The sequence below is a fragment of the Xiphophorus couchianus genome, chromosome 23 (genome assembly GCF_001444195.1).
Source record: "Xiphophorus couchianus chromosome 23, X_couchianus-1.0, whole genome shotgun sequence".
NCBI lineage: Eukaryota > Metazoa > Chordata > Actinopteri > Cyprinodontiformes > Poeciliidae > Xiphophorus > Xiphophorus couchianus.
The window spans coordinates 2702586-2726900 of NC_040250.1; the positions used below are offsets into that span (position 1 = coordinate 2702586).

A 24315-nucleotide genomic window follows, 5' to 3' on the forward strand; every position below is an offset into this window, starting at 1 on the left:
GCACACACTCCTGAGCACAAACAGAGGCTACGCAGGGGCACCCGGTGGAGCATCATACCGCCTCCCTGAGGTGTGTGATGGATGCTCTGCACATTTTGGAAGAAAATGCTGTCGCTGCGGTTTTGGCAGCTGTGAGGAGTGGAGGAGGTGGTCTTCCTCAGTCCCACTTGGCACAGACGTGGTGTTTTGTTTTAGCTGAGTAGACAATATGAAGCAATATATTGTCATTAGCGGATACTGCATCATAGACAACATGACCTTCCAACCTTCAGCACTCGTCTGACTCCCAGTTGTCCGTTTACCTCGTTACTTTGCTCCAGGCTGTTTGTCTCCTCTCACTGCTGCTCCGTCCACCTCATTATTCACCAACGTTCACCTCGGGTTGCTCAGCGGACTAAGATGGAGATTCATTCTTTATTAGATTGGAGACAAAGACAAGGCTGACATTTGATTTTATACAAAGCTGCATTAAGCCAAAGGTGAAGACTGGGAAGAGGACACTGCAGGATGTGTCAGCATTCATGCTTGTTTCCAAAGAAAATCCTGTTATGTCTTTAAGACTTAAAGGAAGTTAGACCTGGGTGACCTTGTCCTTTAAGTCAGCCATAAGACTTGTTTATGGACTATAATAAAGCTAAAACATTAGGGAAAAAATTCTCAATACTTGAAAACACAAAATCTAAAAAATAATAGGCATATTCATGGATAAGATGCTTCCTGTTTGATAACTTTGGGTAAAAGTGCCTCAACATGATCTAGTTGCTTTTTATTTAAAATACAGAAGCAAAAGATATTCCTCATGCTGTTATAAATAATAAAGGAAACTGATTATTATATCTATGACATCTATTTATTGTTTTTGATTGTAATACATAGACTCCAATAAAAATGAAAGAATAGGGTGTTCAATCCTCAAAATTAAACCTATATTTTATCAAAAATATTTCCAAATCTCTAAATTTGTCTTTTTTTGTAAATTTGGAAGGAGGATAGTAGCCTTCTTTCAGCCAGCTGACCAGTAGTGCACAGAAATTGGTAGAGAAGGCGCTGTAAAACCTTACTGAATTTTACTGTGTAACGTGATGAAGAAATTGTTGAGGCCTATATGGAAAAGCTTCAGCTATAACCAGTAAATAAGTAGTGTCAATTCATAGAGGACTTTTGTATTGTAAGGCTGTTTGTTTTTTAGGCATGTGTTATATTTTAAAAAGGTATAAAATTTTGCATTTCATTGTTCTGTTTTATGACAATTTACATAAACAGCCCCGATTTTCTTGATATTGTTGATCAGCCTTGAAACCGATCTTTTGCATGATCTTATCCTCCTCCACAAAGGTTTGAAAATCGGTCACTGTCTCCTTTTGCTCTGCCTTTTGCTGACTGACGGACCTGCCCACTGCATGTTCACGGTTAGCAATAGTCACTCTACTTCTGCCAGCTTAGTGACTTTTCAGACAAAAGTACCAGTACTTTAGGTCAGGCTTGTTAAAGATTGGCGATTGGCCAAATAATTCCAGTTGGTGCATCGCTTTTTAATAGTGCTGTTTATAAAGTGTATTTTAGTTATTATTAGCATAGATATTGGCAAACCTAATATGCAAGCTATAAATTTTTACATGGTGCATGCTTTGGTATTTGGTTTGTCTAATTAGTAAAAACAAATGAGGCAAATGTGAGATTAATTTGAAAAAAGTTGTGATTTTTCATTTCATTTCTTATTTGTTGCTAGATTTAGCATCAGACTAAATCTGGACGAAGTTTGATGACTTAGTCCAATCGCAAGTCATTGAACTAACCATGGCTTGGCAGACAGAATAAATTGTCACTACAGATGAAAGTGGTAAAATGTAACTTTGTAATATTAGTTGACTGAAGTGGCTCTTGCCTGATTGGTCAGTGAATATTTTTTGGCATAGCATGCATTTGTGTAGCAGTCAGTAGAGTATTGAGGGATTTGTCAGTGACATATGAGGAATGCAAGCCTCACTCCGGGCTGATACATAAGACGGACGCTGAGATGTCCCGGTAACTGGATCCAGGAATGCCGGTGGCTCTCTCAGCGAGGGCGGGGAACCAGAATAGAAAGGCTACAGAGTAATCCACAGGACCTTTAACCGCTGTGGATCATTGTATTATGTTGGAATAATTTATGAACATTAACAGATTATAGGCATCATCTTTATTCCCATGTTTTTTTAAAATAAAAAAATCCACTCTCTTCTTAAATTAAGTCTTTTTAACATAAATAATAAACTCCTGTAGCATCTTGTTTGATTGCAACCCTGCTTTGGCCCTCAGTAAAGTTGAAAGAACAAGAGGATGGAGGGAAAAGCTGACCCTGCAGTGACAAACGAGCAGTTGTTGTAAAACTGGGTCGTTCCTGTGCTCAAGCGGAGACCGATTAATTTGTGCTTTTTGCAGATATTTTCTCAAACAGAACACAGGAAATTCTCTCTACAAAAGCAATGAGATTGGATTTGCCTCTTGGGACTGGAGGTTGGAAGAATGGTCAATGGTGGGACATTTTAATGAGCTAATTTGAAGGAAAATGCAGTTTGTCTGCAGCTTGCTGTACATTAAAAACTCCTGCAGCCCGATGATCTCAGTTTAATCCAGAGTTGCTTAATCTCAGGCACAAAGCGGTTCTTTCTTTCGGAATGTTTTGCCTACTGTCATCTTTTTCAGTTCTGCAGTCCTTTTCTCAGAGCAAAAAGAAGCTTTGTTTCTGAAACAACGGGTTTTCTGGTTCTTGAATTAGTTGAGTTTCACTCTGAGAACTGACTGCTTTTCAGAGTGAAAACTCTTTCAAACACCCTCCTCTCATTTGCTGGGTGGTGCTATGGAGCTACTAATGATGTTGGTACCTTGTCTCTCCCTCTGTCTTTTGTTTTATTGTCTATTATGAATAATTTAAATAGAAATAAGACAACTCTTGTGATTTTGGTCCATTGTTCCCCACAAGCTGTCTTTAAATCTTGAAGGTTGTGATCGATTTCTATGCACTCTTGATCTTCAGTTCTTTCCTCAGGTTATGACTGACTGAGCACTTTTACTGACTATTTTTGTTTCTTGAAATCAGCTGACAGTTTTCTTGGCTGAAAAATCCCCGCTGGTTTCATCTTCAAATTCTTCATGTTTCGGTACATTTCTCCTGGCGACCTTTCCTTCAGCTAAGTGAAATCTACGTACCATATGTTGAAAAACAGTTTGCCCATTATATTCCCACCTCTCTACTTGAAGCTATGTTTGATGTTTTTGTGGGCAATAATATTTAAAGAGTTACATTTTGGCTGGACTTTTTTTCCTGAATTGAATTGTCTTCTCTAGACCTTTACCAACAATTCTTAAACAACCTTCACCATGCTTCTCTTCAGCAGTGGAGTTTTGCTCATAGATGCCATTCTTTTTGTCTTAACGGAACAAACGAAATCTGCTAATTCCAGATCATTCTGGTTCTAATTTATACTCAAATTTGGCAAGAAGTTGTATTTTAGGTTTTCAAGCTCCAAGCCTTACTCCTCAAAATAAACACTTGAAATGAGTCACTATGATTAATCAGTGAGTTTCAGTTTTTCTTTACAACTCTGCTTTCTTCTTTTCTGGATGCTCTCAGTATCTCCAAGCCATTCTATTTGTTTCACAACCTAGATTGATGATTTTTTTTATTTTGCTGTGTTTGTTGACCATTTCAGTTATTATTGGCATGTGGAGTAGGTTTAATGTCATGTTTTAGCTTCACATGTTGAAAACATTTCCTGCTGAATAAATAATAAAGAAAATAAATCAATGCAACTACAACCAATCAATTTTCATTGACTTTGTCCCAACTAACATGTTACAGAAAATATGGAGGAGCTCATAAGAGAACTTGCATTTAGTGAATAAATGCAAACAGGCTGTTTGTCATGGAAATGTGATGATGAAAAATCTACAGTTTCTTCTGCAACACCATCGTAGGACTCGATAAATAAAACATCATAGCTCACAGCAATGCCACAAAATAGCTTCTTTCTGCTCAGAAACTTGCTGCACTTCTCCATGACCAAAAACCTGATAAACACACCATCAGACCAGAGATGTGATAAATGTGTTTTTCTTTTATCAATCTGTAAGAAAGTGACTAGAGAATATGGGAGTAGAGCTCTGCTCTAAGAAAAACACTGACAAGTTACAGGTCAGGGTGAGTCAGACGTTTTGCACCTCAGTTGGGCAGGATGTGATTGTGGTCACCTGTCTCGCTGTGGGGTTTAATACAGCCAGCTGGCTGTTAATGTTATCAGCAAAGAAGACATGGCCGTTGATTCACTCTGCTTGCTGACCCTGGGTGGCCAGCGGCACGCTAACACAATCAGTCATGTCTGATTTTTATCGGTTGGCCATTAATTTGTCATGCAAACTTGATCGTAAATTGCGAACATAGAACCAGTACATGCAATTTGATGACCCATTCAGTAATATACTCCATGTGTATATGCTGTTCTGCAAGTGGGTTCAAATATCAGAACTCAACTCGTATAAATAGCCTTTATATATTTTTTTACATAAAAAAAAAACAAGTACCGGTAGCTTTTCTTTCAGATTCAATATACATATGCTGTTTCCTTGCAGATCCGTCTGATACGATCCAAAACGTCCTTCACTTCCCTACCTGGGTCTTTAATCTCTCCCACAGTCTCCCATTGTCTCTGAAATGCTCCAGCCCCTTTCCCTTTGATGCTTGTCTGAAGCTGCTGATGGATGGACACAGAGCTCTGCTATCTGCTCTCAGCCAGAAGCCAAATGAATAAATGCATTGACCATTTGTGCTGCGGTGAAAAGGGGTTCGACCTGAGAAAATCCCACTATCTGGCACACAGACTCCGTGGCTTTAGGCGATAAGCTGAGCTGTTGTTGGGCCTGACCCAGAGCTGTTAAATTAATGAATACAAATAGTGGCGTGACATTGAGTGCTGCGTTAAGATTTAGGTTCCTCTGCTTTTTTTGTTTTTTATAATGTGACCGTAGTGCTGAAAAGGCATGTTTATTGATTTAAACAATCAGCCAATTAGTGTGTAAAGGGTTCTTCTTTCTTTTGTTATGCCATACTTGACGTTTGTTTGTTGCATGCTTTTTCTTTTTTCCTCCTTATTCTCTTCCTTCTTTGATTTTCTCTTTTTTCATTTCTTTTTTCTCCTTTCAGTTTTTTGTAACTATAATAATTAATATCTATTAGTAGGAGAATACTTTATCTTAATCTGTCCAGGAGCCTCAACTTGTCTCAATTTATGACTCAGTTGATCCAAATGGGAATGGGAAGAACCAAAACAGAAGAGAAAAAATAGTAATAAAAGATTTAGGAAGTATTACACTTAAATAAAAATTTTCAAGGTTTGATCAATTTCATGACAGCTTTATTATTTACTAACAAACTACAAATACTCTCTAGGTACAAAAAAACATGAACTGATATGCTACGGTTTTGATAACATTAGGAAAAAATGGTTAGTTTATGCCAACATAAAGGAAGTAGTAAGGGACAAAAAAGGATTTTTGGTGTTTATCTATCAGTAATAGTAGCCATAATGTTAGTTGGTACCAGATACTTACCTTAAGGTGTTTTTCCTCCCGTCTGACAAGAAGTCAAACTTAGCTTTCCTGTTTTGTTTCATTTGCCTGTTAAGACTAGACTTACTGCTTCCTGATAAATCCACAATCACTTCCTTGACTTCCTGTTCTCTGCTGAGTGCTCTGCCACCCAATCGGCTGGCAGTAGGTCAGACCACTCTGGGCGGGGGGGGCCCAATATAAGGGGTAGGAAACTGAGGATGGCCTGCTCCCTGTGTTTGCAGGCCCCAAACAGGGCATACAAGGCCTGCCATTGTTTAATTTCTGTCCTGGACAGGAAATGCCTTTACTTGTCTGGCTGCATTGCTCTCCTGTCATCTGCCTTTACAAAGGAAGGTGTAAGATTCAGTTGCATCAAGGAAATCACTGTTTGCAGAGGTCCGGTTCCCAGTGTGTCAGTGCTACATCAGGACTGAAACCACTTTAAAAAAAACCTTTTGGGTTTTTTCCTAGATCAGCGTCTGGGTATGTTTCTCCTCCTGTGAGGGCCACCTGTGTTCCTACAAGGATTAGTTTATCGGCAGAATGGAGAAGGATTAGATTGTTGTTACTGGTATAGACTGGGACTTGCTTTTTTTCTCCATAAAAGACAAAGAGCAGAAATGTAGCTGAAAAGACCTTTCATCAGCCCAGCGCTCTTTCTTCTACTTGATCTTGCTTTCAAACATCTAACATGGGCATCAGACTGCCTCCTCCATTGGTCCTAATTAAATGCTGAAAGAAATATAGCTTTTAAAACAGCTGAAACCTCTTAATTTTGAATAAACTTCTCAGAAAATTATTTAAATTATTTTTTTCCTATGACTTTCATCTTTTTTCTCCATGTAATTTCTGGTTCAGCTTGCCCTGTATGCAGGAGGAGACGGGTATTAAAGAGACCGGAAAATGTAAGGTCAGGGGAGAGGAAAACATGGGGTCCTTTACGTTCTTTCCATACAGTCAGTCTAAAATATTTGTGAGTGAAGCCACAATTGATGGTTCTGCATATTTCTCTGTGTGAGGCAGCACCTCGGTGGTGCTGCTTTATTCAATGTGATGTCAATCTGGAGGTGGAAACAGGCCTGCAAACACTGCCACCTGTAGGTGTCTCTCTGCTAGTGCTTAAGAAGGTTAACTTAAATCCCTGCCATCTTAGGAAACACTCATCTCCTTACATGAAGTTATTTATACTCGCTCATTGTTTTTAGATGTTTAGTCACTGATTTCTGAAAGAGCTTAAAAATAATCTGTGCAAAATCTGTTGGTTTCTATATGAGTGTGTTTTTAAATCACAGCAAAGAAGGAAACTAATATGCAGCTAAATTCCTGGCTGATGGTTCTTGTGGTTAGCCGACAAGAAGAAGAAGACGTGGTTCTGTTGCAGTTATATGGTTCTGGCTTTAGAGCGCTGGGCCACCAAGCTGCCTCATAGTCGGTGGTTAATATAAAAAAAAAATAATCAAAACAATGCAGACATAATGGTAGGAAAGATTCTAACAAACACTCTAGACTTTCCACATAGATTATATCCATCCATCCATCCATTTTCTGTTCACCCTTTGTCCCTAATGGGGTCGGGAGGGGTGCCGGTGCCTATCTCCAGCTACGTTCCAGGCGGGAGGCGGGGTTCACCCTGGACAGGTCGCCAGTCTGTCGCAGCATAGATTATATTTTTTCTTGTAAAAGGATTTTAATGTTCTAAAGAAAGCAGCCTCTTAAACTATTGCTTTTTAAATTAAAAACTAATCAATGATGTGTTTTCTTTCTTAGCCTCACAAACAATAAAAGAGCAAATAAATAAAAAAAAAACATTTTATATTTCCAGCTTTTGTTTTTTATTGCAAAACTTTGGCTTTGTAGTTTTCAAAGGTCAAGAAAACAAAACAATTGTCTTTAAATACATTTTCTTGATCTGAAAACATCTGAAAATCATGCATCACAGATTTGAATTCATAATAATTAGACATATTTTTTAAAAGATGGAGTATTGTTTGAACGTATAAGCAGCAAACATTGACCAAATGGCCATGCTGCTTTTAAATTCAGTGGTTTATACCGCTGTTCTTTCATCGTCCAGTAGGTGGCAGTAGTTGTCTTAAAATAACCCCTGCTGATCCTCTGACAGTAGCTGCTATTCAGACTTTTGAATATAGAAATCTTGTTCCTGGGGTGGTGGGATATCACTGTGTGAGAAACCATCTCCATGGCAACGCTAACCTCTATGTGCATCCAAATTGACCTGTATTTTTACAAGTATTTTTATACTTTACAACATTTTAATGTTATTGCACAATTAATCTGTGTGACTATTATTTGTTGTTAAATCAAAGGTAGAATCAGGCATGGGATGAAATTCTCACAATATAACTGAAAATAAAGCTTTCAAACTAAAATGAGTATGATACAATCATTTAAAAAAGGTAACATTTTGCTTTAATGTTGCCATTTAACAACATTAAAACAAAATGTTTTTATGTTATTAAAACATTAAGTCTAGTGTGGCAACATTAATATAACCTTGATTGTTACAGTTATAATTGTTATTTGTAAGGCTTATTTATTGTTTTCCGGAGACAGTAAGTTTAGAAGGACTCTCTTAGGTGATCCTTACAGATGTTGTTGCCATCGTCATTGTTACATTTAATGTAATTTTCTATTTTTGTTTTTGTTGTTTTGGTTTTAGTTCTTTCAGATTTGTTTTCCTCTAGAACATTTTTTATTTAGTTGTATTTTTCATTTTTTCTCCTGTCATTGTTTGTATCTTAATAACTTCATTCCATGTACAATCACATGTCACCACATGTGACGCTGTGAACAAGTGAGTTCACAGCATGATGGAGGGCTGTTTGTTTACGTAGCCAGGGCTCTGCTAAGCTAACAGAGCCCCGGTGTGTGGCACAGAGGTCAGTGAAAATTGTAGGATCTCTTTCAGCCACCTGACCTGCAGTGTGCTGCAGCAGTATGTCATTAATAGGATCTCATTAATAGTTGTAACAGTATATAAAAAGAAATCCACTGAAGAATAATATAATTTTTTTTAAAAAGAAACTAATAAGTGAATAAGATTGGGCATAAAATAAAAAATAGATTCTAAATCAATCATGTTGAGAATGAGAAATAGTAGTTTATATTACACTTTATAATACACTTATTTTTATATTTTTCTGGATGCAATATTTGATGCATATATTACTTTATCAAACCATTTATTTATTTCTATTTATTGCTAATTTTAGCAGGATTTGTCCTCCATATCTCACCCCATGCCTAGTTGCACTGTTGATTCATTTCCTTCAACAACAAAAGATCAAAGTGGCTGCTAGCAATACTCATTCATATGAGAGATTAAAAAGTAACCATCTTCTGAAGCTTTTCCTGACTAGTTTTGATTTGAAGGTAGACAATAACCAGGATTTGAGCTATTTTGGTCACACTTTACACTGTCTGCAGTTTCCAGGTCAAAAGTTTTCTTCTTTTATCTTTCTAAAAAGTGATTGTCTTTCAGTTCTTCTGTCTTTTTTATCCATTCTGTTTTCCATAAAGGAATACAACATTGACAGTCCTCTCACACACAGCATGAACTCTGACAGTTGTCTCCATGCCACAAAATGTTCAATAATTCCAGGATTGTTGTTGTGAGACACTTAACCCAGAGACAAACTGTGCGTTCACTGTGGCTTGATGCGGACGTCTGGCCGGCTCTCAGGACAAGCTCTCTGTTGTCCTGCCGCTCTGCCGTCGCCACATCTACCTCCAGTTTTCTGCCTACAAAGGCCTCCCAGTAGCTTCCACCAGTCGTGCAGCTCCAGCCCAAACTCGGGGCCTGGAGGTCTGTAGCCCAGTGTGCAGCAGCAGACAGTAGGGTGGCTGTGCTGTCTGCCAGCTCTGGGAGAGGGCCACTTTGTTTCACCTCAGACTTGGACAGCAGCCAGACCATCCCAGAGTTACTCACTGGGTCACTTGATGAAGTAATTGAATAGAGTTTATAGTTGAGCCGTGGATCTTTTTTTTATTTCTTCCCCTCTCTGCTGCTGCTTTATTGCCGTCTATTCCAATGTTCAGACTCACAAGTCAATGAAGCCGTGCTTGTTAAGAGTTTTCCGTCACCCGACAGTCGGTTTATGTTCTGCAGCATGAACTAGCAGCATTATAATTGTTGAAGCGAAAGCATAATTATAATTCACCAATGCTCAAATGCATCAATTTGTTGTGACACTCATTTAACAAGAATAATGTTAATAATCATAGATGAGATTTATTGAGGAATAATTTCAGCTCAGGGATGCCAGAAAATTATTTATCAAACTATTAATGATTTAATCAGTTATAATAATGAATAATTTACACAAGAACATATAAACAGAGCTTCAACAAATGATTTATTAACTTTTTACAGCTCTTGTGATTAAGTTGGCACGGGTCTATGTCCGACTGACCTTCTGCTCCTCTTCCTCAGGACCTGGAAATCGTTTACTCATATCTCCATGGGATGGAGGCTCTGTCCAACCTGCGGGAGCACCAGCTGAGGCAAGTGTCTGCACCGAACATAGATATTCTGATACAAACAGTTCTATTGGTATATATCTAGGATGGAAAACTTGCTGAGAAAGGACTGAAAACAAGGTCTTTTTATTCTCCAAGGTCTCTAAAGACTCGGTACCCGGAATATTTTAATATAAATTTTACAAAAGATAAAAATAAAACTGAATAGAAGTCTAAGACCCTTAAAATCACATTTATTGCTTGTGGGTGCTATTTGACAATATTCTCATTATTTTTAGTCAATCTTTTCCCACATTAACCTAATGACTCTTCTTCCTGACTCCTATCTTTTTGTTTAGTCAATCTGCTTTCGATTGTTTACCCTCTTCCAGCTTTAATTAACATAATTTTACATTTTGTTTTCAAGGTTAAAAAGTCTGTCAGTTTCAAGTAGAGCTGCCCAAAGAACAAAAAAAATATCTAATCTACATATGTATATAATGGAAATAATTAATATCTAATTAATTAATATCTAATATATATATATATATATATATAAAATGGAAATCTGTATCAACATTGCAAAGCCTGATGATCTGTACTATACCATGTTCTTTATTTTCATTTTTTGCTACATCTGTATTTTATTAAATTGGACGTTCTAAACTTGTTCAGTAAAATTTCTTCTAGTTGTTGGTCTGCATCCACTTTCATTCAACCTATTTGATGTGTGAAAATTGCAGATTTTTTTTCTTCTCTACAACCCTCCCTGCCTATTTTGCCTCGCTCTCCAAACCGTGTGTGTTAGAGGTCTGTTCCCACCCTGGCCTGTGTGCACACACAGAGATTATATGGAGTAGGGAACAATGTTTCAGCGTGCGACTCGTGAGCGAGAACATTCCAGCGCCTGAGCCTTCAGAGGCCTCCCGCCCAGCAGTAACCCGCCTTGGTCCTGCCTGTTCGGATCCCCAGGAATGTCCTCATAGTCCCACACACCAGCCCACCACTTCTGCCAACCTCCAGACATCCCACTAACTATGGGATTATGTAAAGTCCTTTTTTCTCAACGTTTTTCCTTGCAAGGAATGTGTTGTTTTTCTCTTGTGGTTCTTTCACAGCTACTTTTTCCAACAGTTTTTTTTAGTTTGTTTTGAATATTGTGCAACTAGATTTCCTGCCGTAGTTGATTTCACTACAGTTCTCTGACACAAGTATTTCTAAACATTTGGGGAAAAGTTCTTTATGGCTTTTTAAATGTTTATGTAGCTGAACCATGAGATTCAAAAATGAGACCTGCTGCTTGTCAAATGCACATGGCTGTTAACATGGTGCCACTTGGAGCAGAAAGTAGTGCATGCTAGATCAGTTGTCTAATCTTGTTTATTTGAACTAGATAAAAGTTTTCTATTCTCTAGATTAATCAGTGCCAAATCTTGGCTTTAAGCTTCAGGGTTAACTCATCTAATCTAAAAGTAAACATTTCACTGTTGCGTTTCTTTAAGAAAGTCTCAGACGCTCAAGCTGCCACCCTGTAGATGGTTAATGGCAGGATGAATGAAGTATAGATTTGCTGCACATCATTTTGGTGTCACAAAGGCAATGGGGACCTGTTAGGATGAATGACATGTAACATTAGCAGATAATGATGATTATTGGAACGTCTTGTACCTTGTCACTTGTTGTGATGTGCAAACTTGGTAGTAAGGTATTGTTTCTTCATCTGTAAGCTGCTGACTGGCATCTCAAAAGGTCAACTAAAACCTAGAAACTTGAGCAGCCAGAACAGTTTCTGTGACGCTTATTAAAACCTCCACAGACACAAAATGGAAGGACTACTAAAATCACATTAGCAGCATTTAATTAAATCTCCCGTTTGTTGCTCATCTCTGTACTCAGTGCAGTGGATTTAACTCATCATGCAGGGCCAGTCCAAGGCTGTATGAGGCCTTGAGCAGAATTTGACGTAGGGGCTCCTTTTGTTGCTAAAAACATCAGCACCTCTAACAGCTTTTGTGTTAGATTCAGTGAAGTCTGGGGGAAGGGAGTAGTTTAATTGGCCAAGCTAAAAACAGTTATATCTGCAGTTTACTAATTTGTATTTGTGAACAAACAGAGCTCATACTCAAAGATTAAACTAACAGCACCAGATTGTTGTCATGGTAACAAAACATGTTACCATAACAACTATGGGACTACTAATTATGAATATTGTTCTTTGAACTTTTACAAAGTAAACTTGCCAGCTCCTTAAAATCTTACATTTAAATGTTAAACAATTTAAAATATTTTAATTTATGCATGCTGAAATCATTAAATCAAATTCAGCAGGATTGATAATTCCAATGAACAAATGTTACATTTATGTATCTGTGGACTGTGTTAAAATATTAGCATTTATGTGGCCCCTAAAGGCCTGGGGGGCCTTATGGAGCTGCTGACTTAATTTGAATTAAACAGAAGTGCAAATAATTGGCACTCATTTTAATTGTATTTTTTGATTTGTTGTTTTTAAGACTAGTTGTGGGTTTAAATAGCGTTTCACTGGCAATGTTTTCCTGTAACATGTAATTACCCAGTAATATTTTAACTTTTTCTGTTTACTTAACATCTTTTAATACAAAAACATGGTGGACCTCCTCGGTGCCCGACCACCGGGCTTAGCCAGTTCTCTGGGGGAAACCCTGCTTCTCAATCCATTTTTGTTCACTTGTTTTTAAAGAGATGCCTTTTCTTTTCTATGCATGTAAAATCAATATTTACCTGAGCTAAAGCTTCTACGTAATTGTTTTTAATGCTTGTAATAAATGTGATATTACTGCAGGTCACTGATGTCCTCCTTGCTCTGTTTCCACAGAATAATGTGCGAGACGGTGCGATACGAGAGACACGAGGCCAACGAAGTGCTCTACTAGTAAGTCCTACACCATGTGCATTCATGAATGCAGCAAGTAACAGATTTAAAACAGGCTCCGACCCCAACAATAACTGGATGTTATTGATGAACTGAAACAGGCTGGCTGCACACAGCAGAGCAAACGAAACGTTGCAGGCAAATGAAAACAAATGTCTAAAGTGCAGACGGAGTTAAGGCAATCCCCTGTAGAACGTTGGTGAGTCAACACTCTTTCAGGGCATCTGAGCACCGCTAAGAAGAGAAAAATATCTTTTACAGCAGAGGTAGAAAGTTAGCCGGTCACAGCTTCACATTTCCTCCTTTAATATATAATTTGTGGTTTAATTGAATCAGGGAGGTGAATTGAAAGCTTCTGGATGCGTTAGATCAGTTTCCAAAGCTGCCACTGCTGCGGTTCACAGAATCAACACTTAGTGTTTGACTGCTGTCACATGGTGACAACTTCTTAACACTCATGGTGAGAATGAAGTCTGTTAATTAACTCTAAGCTTTTCCACAGGCTTTAAAGAGTTCAGTGTCCGTTATTTTTTCTTCCTTCACATTCCTCGTATGTGTTGTAGGAGATAATGAAGAAGACCCTACATCTTCCTAGAAGTCCTCCAGGTGCTTTAGCAGCTGAGCAAACAAAAGGTTTACAGATTAAGTAGTGGTTGAATATTGGATTCAAGTTTGAGATGATTCTCTCTGGAACCACACACTGTGCCATGAAAAACTAGAAAACCATTTCTGGTTTTTGTATATGATGGATGTTTACAATAAGTTATACATTTTTGTAATCTTTAAAAGTACCTTTGATCAACAATCCTCCTAACCTACTGAAGGAAATAAGCCATAAAGTAACCAAAAATGTTTTTTTAATAAGCATTTTCAGAGCATAGAGAGATATATGCTCAAAGACCACTTTTAACCACACCGAGAAACTAACAATCCGAAAACAAAAAACATAGAAACAAGAAAATAAGTTAAAACCTCCACACAATCTATAGAGTGGTGTTCTCTTCTAATTGATTGAGTTATTTTAGTCCTCTGTGTTGCTGGATGTTTCCCATCAGAGCTGTAAACATTATTGGTGCACTGATAAATCAGCTCTGATTTTCTTAATTTTGGAAGATCGGCGATAGGATGATACTTAAATGCAACACCGATCTTTTCTACCTTCACAAAGGTCTGAAAATCTTTGCTGTAATAAACCAGGGTCTTTTTTCGGTCCTTAAATCTGGAACAAGAAGGATTTTTATTCAGGGATCTTCCATGTATGGAAAAGTTCAAAACAATAACCAGACTGTATCCCCTTTCCCATGGAAGCTGTATTCATCCATGCAGCTCATCTTTCTTTCTGTCCATCTATCCAAGCATCAGTTCATCATCCATGATGTAAATTTAAAATAGGAGATGCATGTTCTTCAGGTTTCCAAGCATATTATTTTCATTTAATCAGATAGAAACCTGGTTCTCTGAGGTCAGTAAAGCTTTCCTAATGTGTGAAATATTCAGAAAGTAGTTGAGGATTATAACCAGGCAGTCTGTGTGCCTTGTAGCTGACTTCTCATAGAAACAGTGATGTAGCAGCTCCACTCTGTTAGATCTGTGAACTAAAAACCTTCTCAGAAGCACGGCAGGTTATTTCTCTCTTCCTCATTACATGTTTCTAAGCCTGTAGCCATTTTCTTTCCAATGACTTTGGCACAGCTGTTCTATTGCATGTCTGTTTGCATTTATTAACCTATAAAAATCGTGCAGCGCGCTCCCTGATAAAAGCAAGGGTAATAAACAGCAGAGGTTCAGATTGAGTTTTGTCATGTGTGGGAACTCAATCGGACCTTTCCTCTGGATCAAACAAACCTTTAACTGCCCGTTATCATGTCTTTATCTATTTAGAACAGTAGCAGCAATATGCTGTGGAATGAGGGCTGTAAAAGCCAATGAGGGAGGAGGGCTGTTAAGGTAATCATATGGCTGAAGCAGTTTGACAAAAAAGAAATGCTTTAGGAGTTTGTTGTCAGTTAGACGAGGATTTCTCCTTCAACCATCCGATTTTTATGTTAGGCTAAACCTGGACTCTTAAGTTTTTCTCTCCTACAGAGAAATTTTCCAGAAGTTAGTCAATGAAGCGCTCACTTCTAAGATCATTGACTGTCTGTGACTGTCGGCGGTCCTGGAGTAATGATGGGAAGATGAAGACAGTAGTTCTAAAAACAGTTCTCATATTTACTGCCTGAGGAGCTCCCTGGAGTGCTGACACTATATATATGCACAGATATGAGCAATCTCATTTAATATCTTCTGAAAACATGACATCCCATAAAAAGCAGAACCTCACAGGGTTTACGGTCGTAAAATTATTGTGCTCAACCATCTTCACGCGGAGACGTCAATGTTTTCAATGGTGGGAACATTTTTCTGTCTTCTAGAAATGCCTATAACTACGAATATTTGACTCATGTGTTGCCCTGATCAAATTTAAGCTGTTTACATTTATGCAGCAGAAAGTACAAATAAAAAATATATATATTGAAAATTTGTATGTGGTAACAAATTTCTTTTATTAGTTATTAATCCTATATATCATTGCTAGTAGCACTGAAAGGTAAAATATGAATGAAACCATAAATAATAAAGACAGGGAATTCAGTTTTTCTGTGGTTTGAAATGACCAGTTGAGAGGTGGGTCTCTTTTCAGAGGAAACCTTTAGAAAGGATCTCACAGGTTCTTGTACATCCTGAGGTGTTTTGCACTGGGCCCTTAATCAAAGGCATAGGCTGCAAAGCAAAGGCAGCTCTGGCATGCTGCATGATGGTAGAGGTTGTGTCTGTCTATAGGCATGTAGTTAAACAGCTATCAGTAACTGCATTTGACCAACATGTGTCAAAACATTGAGTTTTATTGGTTGAGACACAATCCTAATTCAGGTAATGACATGCACATGATCTTTGGACTTTTTTCCTCTATGCACACGCTTTGATGGTTCTGAACGAGAGCCCAGTTCACCACTGTCGCTTCAGTGCCATTACTGCAGGAAAAGGACGAGGACAAAAATGCAGCATGGGGGAGTTATCACCCACATGATAACAACACAAAGACTGAGAAACCACTGTCAAGGTTTCAAGAAGTGTGCAACATTTAAAACATGTGGATTCTTCCATAATGATCTTCATACTTAACTCCGTTCCAGACATTTCCATTGACATCTCAATTATCTCCAGAAGACATATCAGTCTCCGCTTGTGTGACTGTGTCAAAAATGAGCTCAAGATTTCTTTTTTTATTCTTAAAACAATATCTGATTATTTGGCACACAGATCAACAAAACCTCCAAGAAACCATGGCCACACAAAAGTTCTTAGTTCCACCTCTGGCATTCCTCAGAAAATTTAGAATTTTAATAACATCTTAATGGTTACCGCTGCCGTTTTATTTTCAGCTGAGAGAAACCACCATTGTGTCGCAACTCCTCATTCTGTGTAACCTTGTGTTGTTTTTCGTGGACATTTCTTACATCTTTGTTTGGCCGTTGGGGAATTCATTGTAGTATGAACTGCTTCACATATAAGGAAATCATAATTGTCATGTTAGAATACTTAAAATCCAACAGCTGATTTTATTTAAATAATTTTATTAAACATCATTTGTATTAAGATTAATTATTGATTTTAAACCCATATGAAAACAGAAATTCTCCATGATTTTTTTATATTCTAGATGGAAATGTTTCATGTTTGTTTATATCCTGTCAGGTTCCTGCAAAGATTGAATAAATATTAAATTTTAATTTTAATTTCTTAGATTTTTATGTATTTATAGTCATATTCATTTTAGTCTAATTTTATCCTTTCCATTCTAATAAAGAGCAAACTTTATATAAATTAAGAATTTAATCTGTAAATCAGTTTGGAGTTGATTAGATCAGGAGTCTATGTAAGACAGACATCTTCAAAGACTTTGTATGAACTTGTGGAAGTATAAATCTACTTTTGACTTCATGTCTACTTTGATAATAATGTGAATTAATACTAAAAAAACTCTTCTTAGAATGTAGAATATTGGACAGTTTTGAACATATTTCTTATGAGTAACTTCTAACAGATAAAAAGCTCATGATTTGGAATAACCTTTTAAGTATCCATATAACAAAGATAAAAAATGTTTGAATTAGCTAAATCTTTTAAAGAAGACCCATTTTTTTTAATGCTGATGTTGGAGTTGGATCTCAAACCAGAAAAATCCAGTTGAGCCCTGCCAGAAGGGAAGTGGTTATCATGCTGAAGTCTGAGGAGTACAGTGTTATGAACTTCTGAACTTGGATTGTACTAATCATTGATTATCATAAAGGGAGCTTAATTGTTGCTTCATGTTTCATGAGTCAAAGCTCATTTTCCGAAACTCTACATAGTGGAAGGTTTCTGTCTTCAAGGTTTCACCTCTCCACCTCCATGGCTCACAGACAAGCAGACTCCCTGTTGTTCCAGGCCTCCCTGTGGGCTTTTACAGTGTGAGCGTTTGACTATTGCTTCCTGTACGGATGACCCAGATCAGTCAAAGCGTCCCAGAGCATCCTATTCTTCTTTCTGCGTCTTTTTTGTTGTGGTGCGCTCTCCTCCTCCTGTTAGGCGCTTCCTTCGTTTTGTGCTTGCTGATTAATAATTGAAGGTTTTGTTTGTGCTCATTCAATGCAGAGAGGGATCATGAAAGTATGGAGCGACTATGTGGGAGAGCAGGAAGAGACAGTGGAAAGTGGAGCATGGTTCCTTTTGAAATAAATGAGAAATTTTACACTCTGTCAGGAGAAAGTGTGGAGAGGAGGAGGAAGAGTTGATTAAAAAAAGAACAAGTCAGCAGCACAGAGGTGTTGGGTGTAAATGTATGCTCTTGTGTAGGAGCAGGTGTATAATAGGTTCACCCATCCTTTACTTTTCTGTAACCACAAACCAGTGTCACAAAAGTCCAATTTAGCCCGTAAATCGGACTTTTTGTAGGTCTCATGACTGTCATGACATGCTAATAGCTAAATATCTGGGCAGCAGAGATGACCTTCCACAGTAACATGTTGTTGACAGACTATGCTAATCCACCTCATTTGCTTTTGTCACTCCTTTTTAAATCTCTGTCTGGCTGTACGGTTAGAAAGCAATCCCTGAAGATAACTGGAATCGTCAGTTTGGAACAGGTCTGTAATTTCTATGTTTAGCTTCTGGGTTCACCTCACATTACCGGTTAAAAACTCAGAATTATGCATCATACTAATGTTTCCTTCTCTGAATTTCTGATTCAGATGCCTAACAGCACATATATTGACAGTGGCCACAATGGAGCTCCGTTTTAAAAAAATGCTGCTGTCCGTTCGGGGAAAAACTGGCTTTTTCCAGTAGTAATATGTAAAGGCCCAATTTCAAGGCATTAAATTACAAAGTTAAATTTCTTTTGTCATATTTGATATATATACAGCATTTTTATAACAGAAGATACAATAGTTACTTTATTGTGCTATGAAATGGTACTCTGTGGCTGGAAAACGCATAATATTGCTCCTTTAAGGGAGAAAAGACAAGTTAAAAGCATAACTCATCCTCGTGGGTTATCTGCAGTTCCGCTACAATAAACAACCGACTTGTTAAAATCCTGTAAATGGTGCCAAAGGTAAAAGGTGGTGAGACTATTACTCTATTTTTGTGGAATTACTTATGGATGATGGAATTGATCTACTGATTTCTAAATTGATCTATTAATTTCTAACCTGACACTCAGAACTTATTTAAAGTTACTCTAGCAAAGTCAGATTGAGTTTTTCAGCTTTTACTATTCCATATTGCCACAAGAAAAACGTGTAGCAATGTTTTTGTTCTGTATGAACATTTTTGAAAATAAAAGGTTGGTGTTGCTCATGAAGATAAAAAAAACTAAAGAGTTGTCAGATATTATCTGAACCCTAAAACCCCGTCCATCACCTCTTCCATCGTAGCATCTCTCAGACCAGCTAATTGTGCTTTAAAATAAAATTTTTTAAAAACTAACATGGTTTGAGGCTGCATAACTTGGTGACTTAAAACAAATATTCAAAAAGATTCAACAGGAGGCAAGTTCCTTGCATATGGGTAGGACTTATTCTCTGGATTTGTTTGTTTGTCCTCTTGTAAGGATTAGAATGCCTGTTTCATCATGTTAGGGACAGTGTGAGTTTATGTCTGTAGCGCCCAGATTCTCTATCTGCATCCCTCAGCAGGGTCATGCTGTGGTTGGTTTGTTCATTCATAGTGCTACTCCGTCTGTGTGTCTCCAAGGAAGCCTTCTCTTTGTTTTCTGCTTCCTTTTTAGTCATTGTTCTTCCACAAATTACTACAAACTGGAATTTTAAAGCAAAATCTATGAATGTTGAATCCAGGAGAAACTATATTGCACAATCAAAAAAGGGGCTGCAGTTGTTTAATATTCATGTTTAAGAAGCTCTTTTCTACCTTTATTATGTTATTTATGCTGTATGACGCTATTAATAATAAAACTAATGAATGTGTATATGAGAATGTTGATGTAAAATATAAAAATTAGTTTATGAAAGTGCCTATTAAATTGATGCTTGTGTTTGGAGGTTATTTTACATAACAACCACAAACATCAATGAGTTATACTGGGAGTAAATTTAAAACATAACAATTAAAAAAATCTTAATATTTCTAGATGCATTTACTTTGATAGCCAAAGCTATCAAATGCATGGCACAAAGAGATGCTATTAAGGAACTTTGAGGTGTGGAGAGTTAATATGGCTTGATTTGAGTGATAACAGGGACTAAATGTCTCGCAAAGTAACTGTTGTGAAGTGTTGCTAATTATCAGACTAACAATGAAAGCTTTTCACGCCTGTTTATTACTGTTACACCATACCTGTGTATAAAACTACAGGAATGTTGTTTCTTATTCTTTGTAGTAATTTGAGTCTTTGCTTGTGATTTTCAGCCCAGATGATGTGGGAAGCTGCTGGTACATCCTGTTGTCAGGCTCGGTTTTCATCAAGGAGTCCATGTTTCTTCCAAGAAGCAGGTAAGATCACCAACCGGTCTCAGTGCTATTGGACAGTTTGATCTTCTTGAAACATCACAACAGTGGTGTTTCTACCGTTTAGTGTTCATACTTGCATAGTAGAAAGAGAAAACTTAAAATCTGGATATTCTAGTCCACTATATCTTGTTCATTATAACTTATTCATATCTTCTGTAGAATCCAGTCATGACTCATTTTTGTTTTTTACTTTACAAAATTAGGTGTTTAAACTCAATAATTTTTTCACCACACAGAATTATGAGGAATTTACAGAGCTAAATCCACAGGATTTGAAATGTCTCCCTGAACTCTGCACTGATCAGCACCACTGAACCCAAAACCCAAATGTTAAAGAGCTGGGATTTCACAATAAAAGCTGTAAAATGTGGAACTCTATCTGTGGGCGGTTTGGAAACAATGATCTTTTTATCCTTCAGGCTTGCATAACACACCTACGGCCACTCTGAGCTTGTGGCTGACGCTTTAGCCATTGGAGCAGAACCCTCCTGGCTCTGTAGCGGGGGTCTTAACGGGTCATTCTTTGGGTTCTTATGAACATGGGAGGAATTTAAAATGGCTGAATTTAATCAGAGATGCTGATCTGGTCTGAAACAAACCTCAGTTTCACAAAGGTGAAATTGTGATCTGGATGCCAGATAATAATTTGCAGGTTAGTTAAAGCCAAACGTCTGACTTCAGTCCCTAAAGCTTTTACTAAGTGTTGGTTGTGAAATAGCTTAGCCACTTCTGAATAATGAGCTTATGTGTTAACTGATGTGATCATGGCTCTCAAGTTTCTACATTTGGTTGAAATTGTAAATATTATGCATTAACTGCTTAATGATCAACTTTGGAGTTTTATTATTAGAGTAGGGATGTGGGCATATTATTGCAAAAGTGGTTGTAAAAATCCACATTATTATCCACATTGACTAAACAGAGGCTGATGTGGCTGATGGCAGAAGCTGATCAGGTGTTGCAGTTAGACTCATTAATTTGGCTCTGACCCTGAGGAAAAACATCATGTTGGTGTTGAATCTGAATATTATGGGAAAACCATGTTGGAGGAAAGTTTGGAAAGAGAAGCTGTTGATTGTTTTAATAACATGAACTGCAAACGTCAGCCGACATTAGACAACACTCCGAGATGCCAAGATTCTACACAATACTCGTTTCACAACATGCAAAACTTGTTTCGTACAGAGGCCTCTATTTTTGGTGCGTAATGTTGATTTTCACAAATCCACCCACTTTTCCTGGATACTGTGTTGCCATTTAGCTGCTGCACATCCATGTTAGAGTCATGTTTTTGTTGGTTTCAATATTCTTCTTCAATTTTCTTTCAATATTCAATATGGGAACCTGCCTGGTGATCCCCTAAAGCTATATAGCTGTTGTAAATATGTGAATCAGGATGGTGTCCATTTGGCCATGAAAATGGCTGTTTGGTTCAAACAATGCGACAATTTCTTTGTTACTACTATCAAAATGTGTAGAATTTCTGCCTCCAAAAACAGTGGTGTTTTGACTTGTATTCTTGTTCTTTGGCTTTAATAACTGAACCTGTTTTCATAACCAGTAATGTGCTACAAATTCTGAAGTTATGGCTGACCCATCCTTCATGAGAAATGTTGATACTTTGACAGAAAATCTTACCAAGCCTTGGTTTATTTTCATATTCCACTAGTTAGCTGTTGGTCATCTTGTGATTCACAGCCTTCAAGGATGCCAGAGTCAAAAAATCTTCCTCAGCTCTAAATGACAGAGCACCCTCTCAGCTTGACAGAGAAACCATTTAATAACAGGAACAGCTTGGTTTTTATACTGGGGAACTGCAGGAAAAGTCCTAATCAGTGAATATGTGGAGGCCACCCCATGTTGTGTCTAAGAGTATCATTAGGGGTGTATGACCTCAGTTACTTTTAACTGCCTTGTAAACAATTTCCTAAACCGTTACCTACTCAAATTTGTCAGGCTTCCTCTTATTTAAAATGACTTCTCCTCATTAGATGCATTTTTGAATTGGCACCAGGAAGAAAATGCATCCTCCTTCATCTAGTCTATAAAGACTGTTGAGGGCAGAATGGCTCAGAGGGGAAATTGGTTGTGACACGAGGAACTGAATGAAGTCCGGCGGGACTTCCTGAAGCTTTTAAAGATGCGCTGGAATTGGGTTTCAGGCGGACCTTGCCCAGAAATGGCTCTCCGTATCTAGACTGACAGTCAGGTTGAAAACCTGATACGGCTCCATCCTTCTCTCAGTGCCTCTGCTCTCCTCTCTGGTAGCTGTAGTGAGATCGGATCTGGGGGAAGATGAATGACTCAGCCGTTAAGTGAAGAAGTTGGAGCTCTTTGTGCGTGATTTCACCCATGTGTGAAATAAAATACAACTCTTATGAATTAGTGTTTAGGAGTGGGTGATGGCTTTAAAGCAAGTGCAGGAACATGGTCTGGTAAGCTTGATCGAGAGGCATCATGTCTTTATATTGCAGCTTAATAAATCATTATGGAGCTGCTTTAATGACAGATTATTAAAGAGTCAATAAAAATCTTTACTTTTCTATCTTGACAGTCATAACAGTGAAATGACACTGTGAAACCATTTTCCATAGCAGTGGTTAGTTTGCGTTTTATAGGCATGTGTTGATTTTCTTCAAATTAGATTAAAATATTTTTGCAGAAAATCTCATTATTTCTTAAACAACTCCTTACTCGCTTAGTCCGAAATCTTATTTTACATGGAACCGGGATATTTGACCTTTAGATTTGGATTGACTTGTGATGATTAAAAGAAAATCTCAAATTAGACCTGAATTAAGTCTTCATTTATTACACATTTGTACACAAATATGCATTTATTATTGTGACAAAGATTCTTCTGCTTGGATAAAGATTATAGATACGTACACGCCAATGTTTACTCATGATTAAGAGAAACATAAATGCATGAATGTCTTAGCTAAACCTAGACAATATAGCTTGATTGTGCAGATTATTCCAACTGACCATTTGAAAGACCATTGTTGACTTTGTAAGGGTTCAGCTTACTAAGACATTACTGATTATTTGATGCCCCCAAATTTATATGAACATTTTGGGATTCCTGTTAAAACCTGACCTTGTACAAAGAAAGGTCTATAAAGATTAAAGTGAGCAAGTTTGGTTCTGAACTGACCTAACTCCCCATTTCAAGCCCACACAATACTGATTGCATGAATTTGAGCAGAGACTGCAAATCAGGGCTTCTTGCCCAACAATTCTACAGTAATGATCAAAAATACCTAAACTTGTGGATCTTTCCCACATGGATTGAAGCTTGGATGACATGTTTAACCCCATGGATTAGAAATGGAATCTCACTAAAGTTCATGTTTCGAAAAGAAGTTACGCAAATACTTTGACAATATAGTTTCTATACAAAAGCCAGCAGTGTAAGTGGACTACTTGCTGAGTACAGATTGGTGTTCTCGGGTTTTGCAGCTTTTCTGACAAAACATCCAATTAACACTATAACATCTTAGAAATTATTTAACTTAGGATTAATTATATAACACTTGAGTTGTAAGTATAGTGTGTCAGTTTTATACCAGCAATCAATCAAAGCCATATTTACGGTAGTTTAATTATGGATTTGGAGTAACTGATTTTGGATCATGATTGCCTCTGAATCCCTTCTCGGTGTTCCTCAACTCTTATTCTACAGATTTTCCGCCATCCTTTCATATGGGGTTGCCTACAACAACTCAGACTTGTTGTTGTAGGCAACCCAGTTTGCTTTGTAAACCTTACAGATCGGGCGTACTGCTAAATTTAGAAAAGCTAATTGTGAAGATTGTAGTTTTCTATGATGGACTGAGTAACATAAGAGGAATTGTTCTAAATGTTAGAACATTTCCTCTTTATATGAACATGATAACTTCCCCTCTATTATGAACTTTATTAACCCTGTTAACGGTTTAACTTCTTTCCCTTTGTGTCAGTTCATTATGAGCAGACTGCTTCAGAACCTTCAACCATCTGACTCAAACGTGTTCTTATATTGATGTGCATTTCTTTATGAATCAGTACCTGGTTAGTGGAGGAAAATCAGGCTGATGCGTTAATTTGTGTCTTGTGTGTCGCGAAACAGGTCAGTACAGCTCAGATTGAAAAAAGCCATTCCATCTTAAGTTTCTGTTGTATGACTATTTGTGGGTTTTTGTGGCCCAAGTTGTTTTCAAACTGCTGATTTTTTATTTTATTTTTTTTAATTCCAAGCAAAGGAAACATCTAGCTGTCTGGAAGTGCACAGCAGCAGTTGGGAG

The 24315-nt window shown here is 37.5% G+C and overlaps 1 protein-coding gene across 9 annotated transcripts in view; it reads left to right on the forward strand.

The window, feature by feature from the left end:
• The window catches only part of rapgef2b (Rap guanine nucleotide exchange factor 2b), a 101211-nt gene that overhangs the window by 20886 nt on the left and 56010 nt on the right, over window positions 1-24315 (forward strand). For all 9 annotated transcript variants that reach the window (XM_028009793.1, XM_028009794.1, XM_028009800.1 and 6 more), the window contains exons 2-4: window positions 10040-10110; window positions 12920-12976; window positions 19928-20011. In XM_028009793.1, coding sequence (XP_027865594.1) covers window positions 10040-10110; window positions 12920-12976; window positions 19928-20011 — 212 coding nt within the window. The remainder of the gene's footprint in view (window positions 1-10039; window positions 10111-12919; window positions 12977-19927; window positions 20012-24315) is intronic.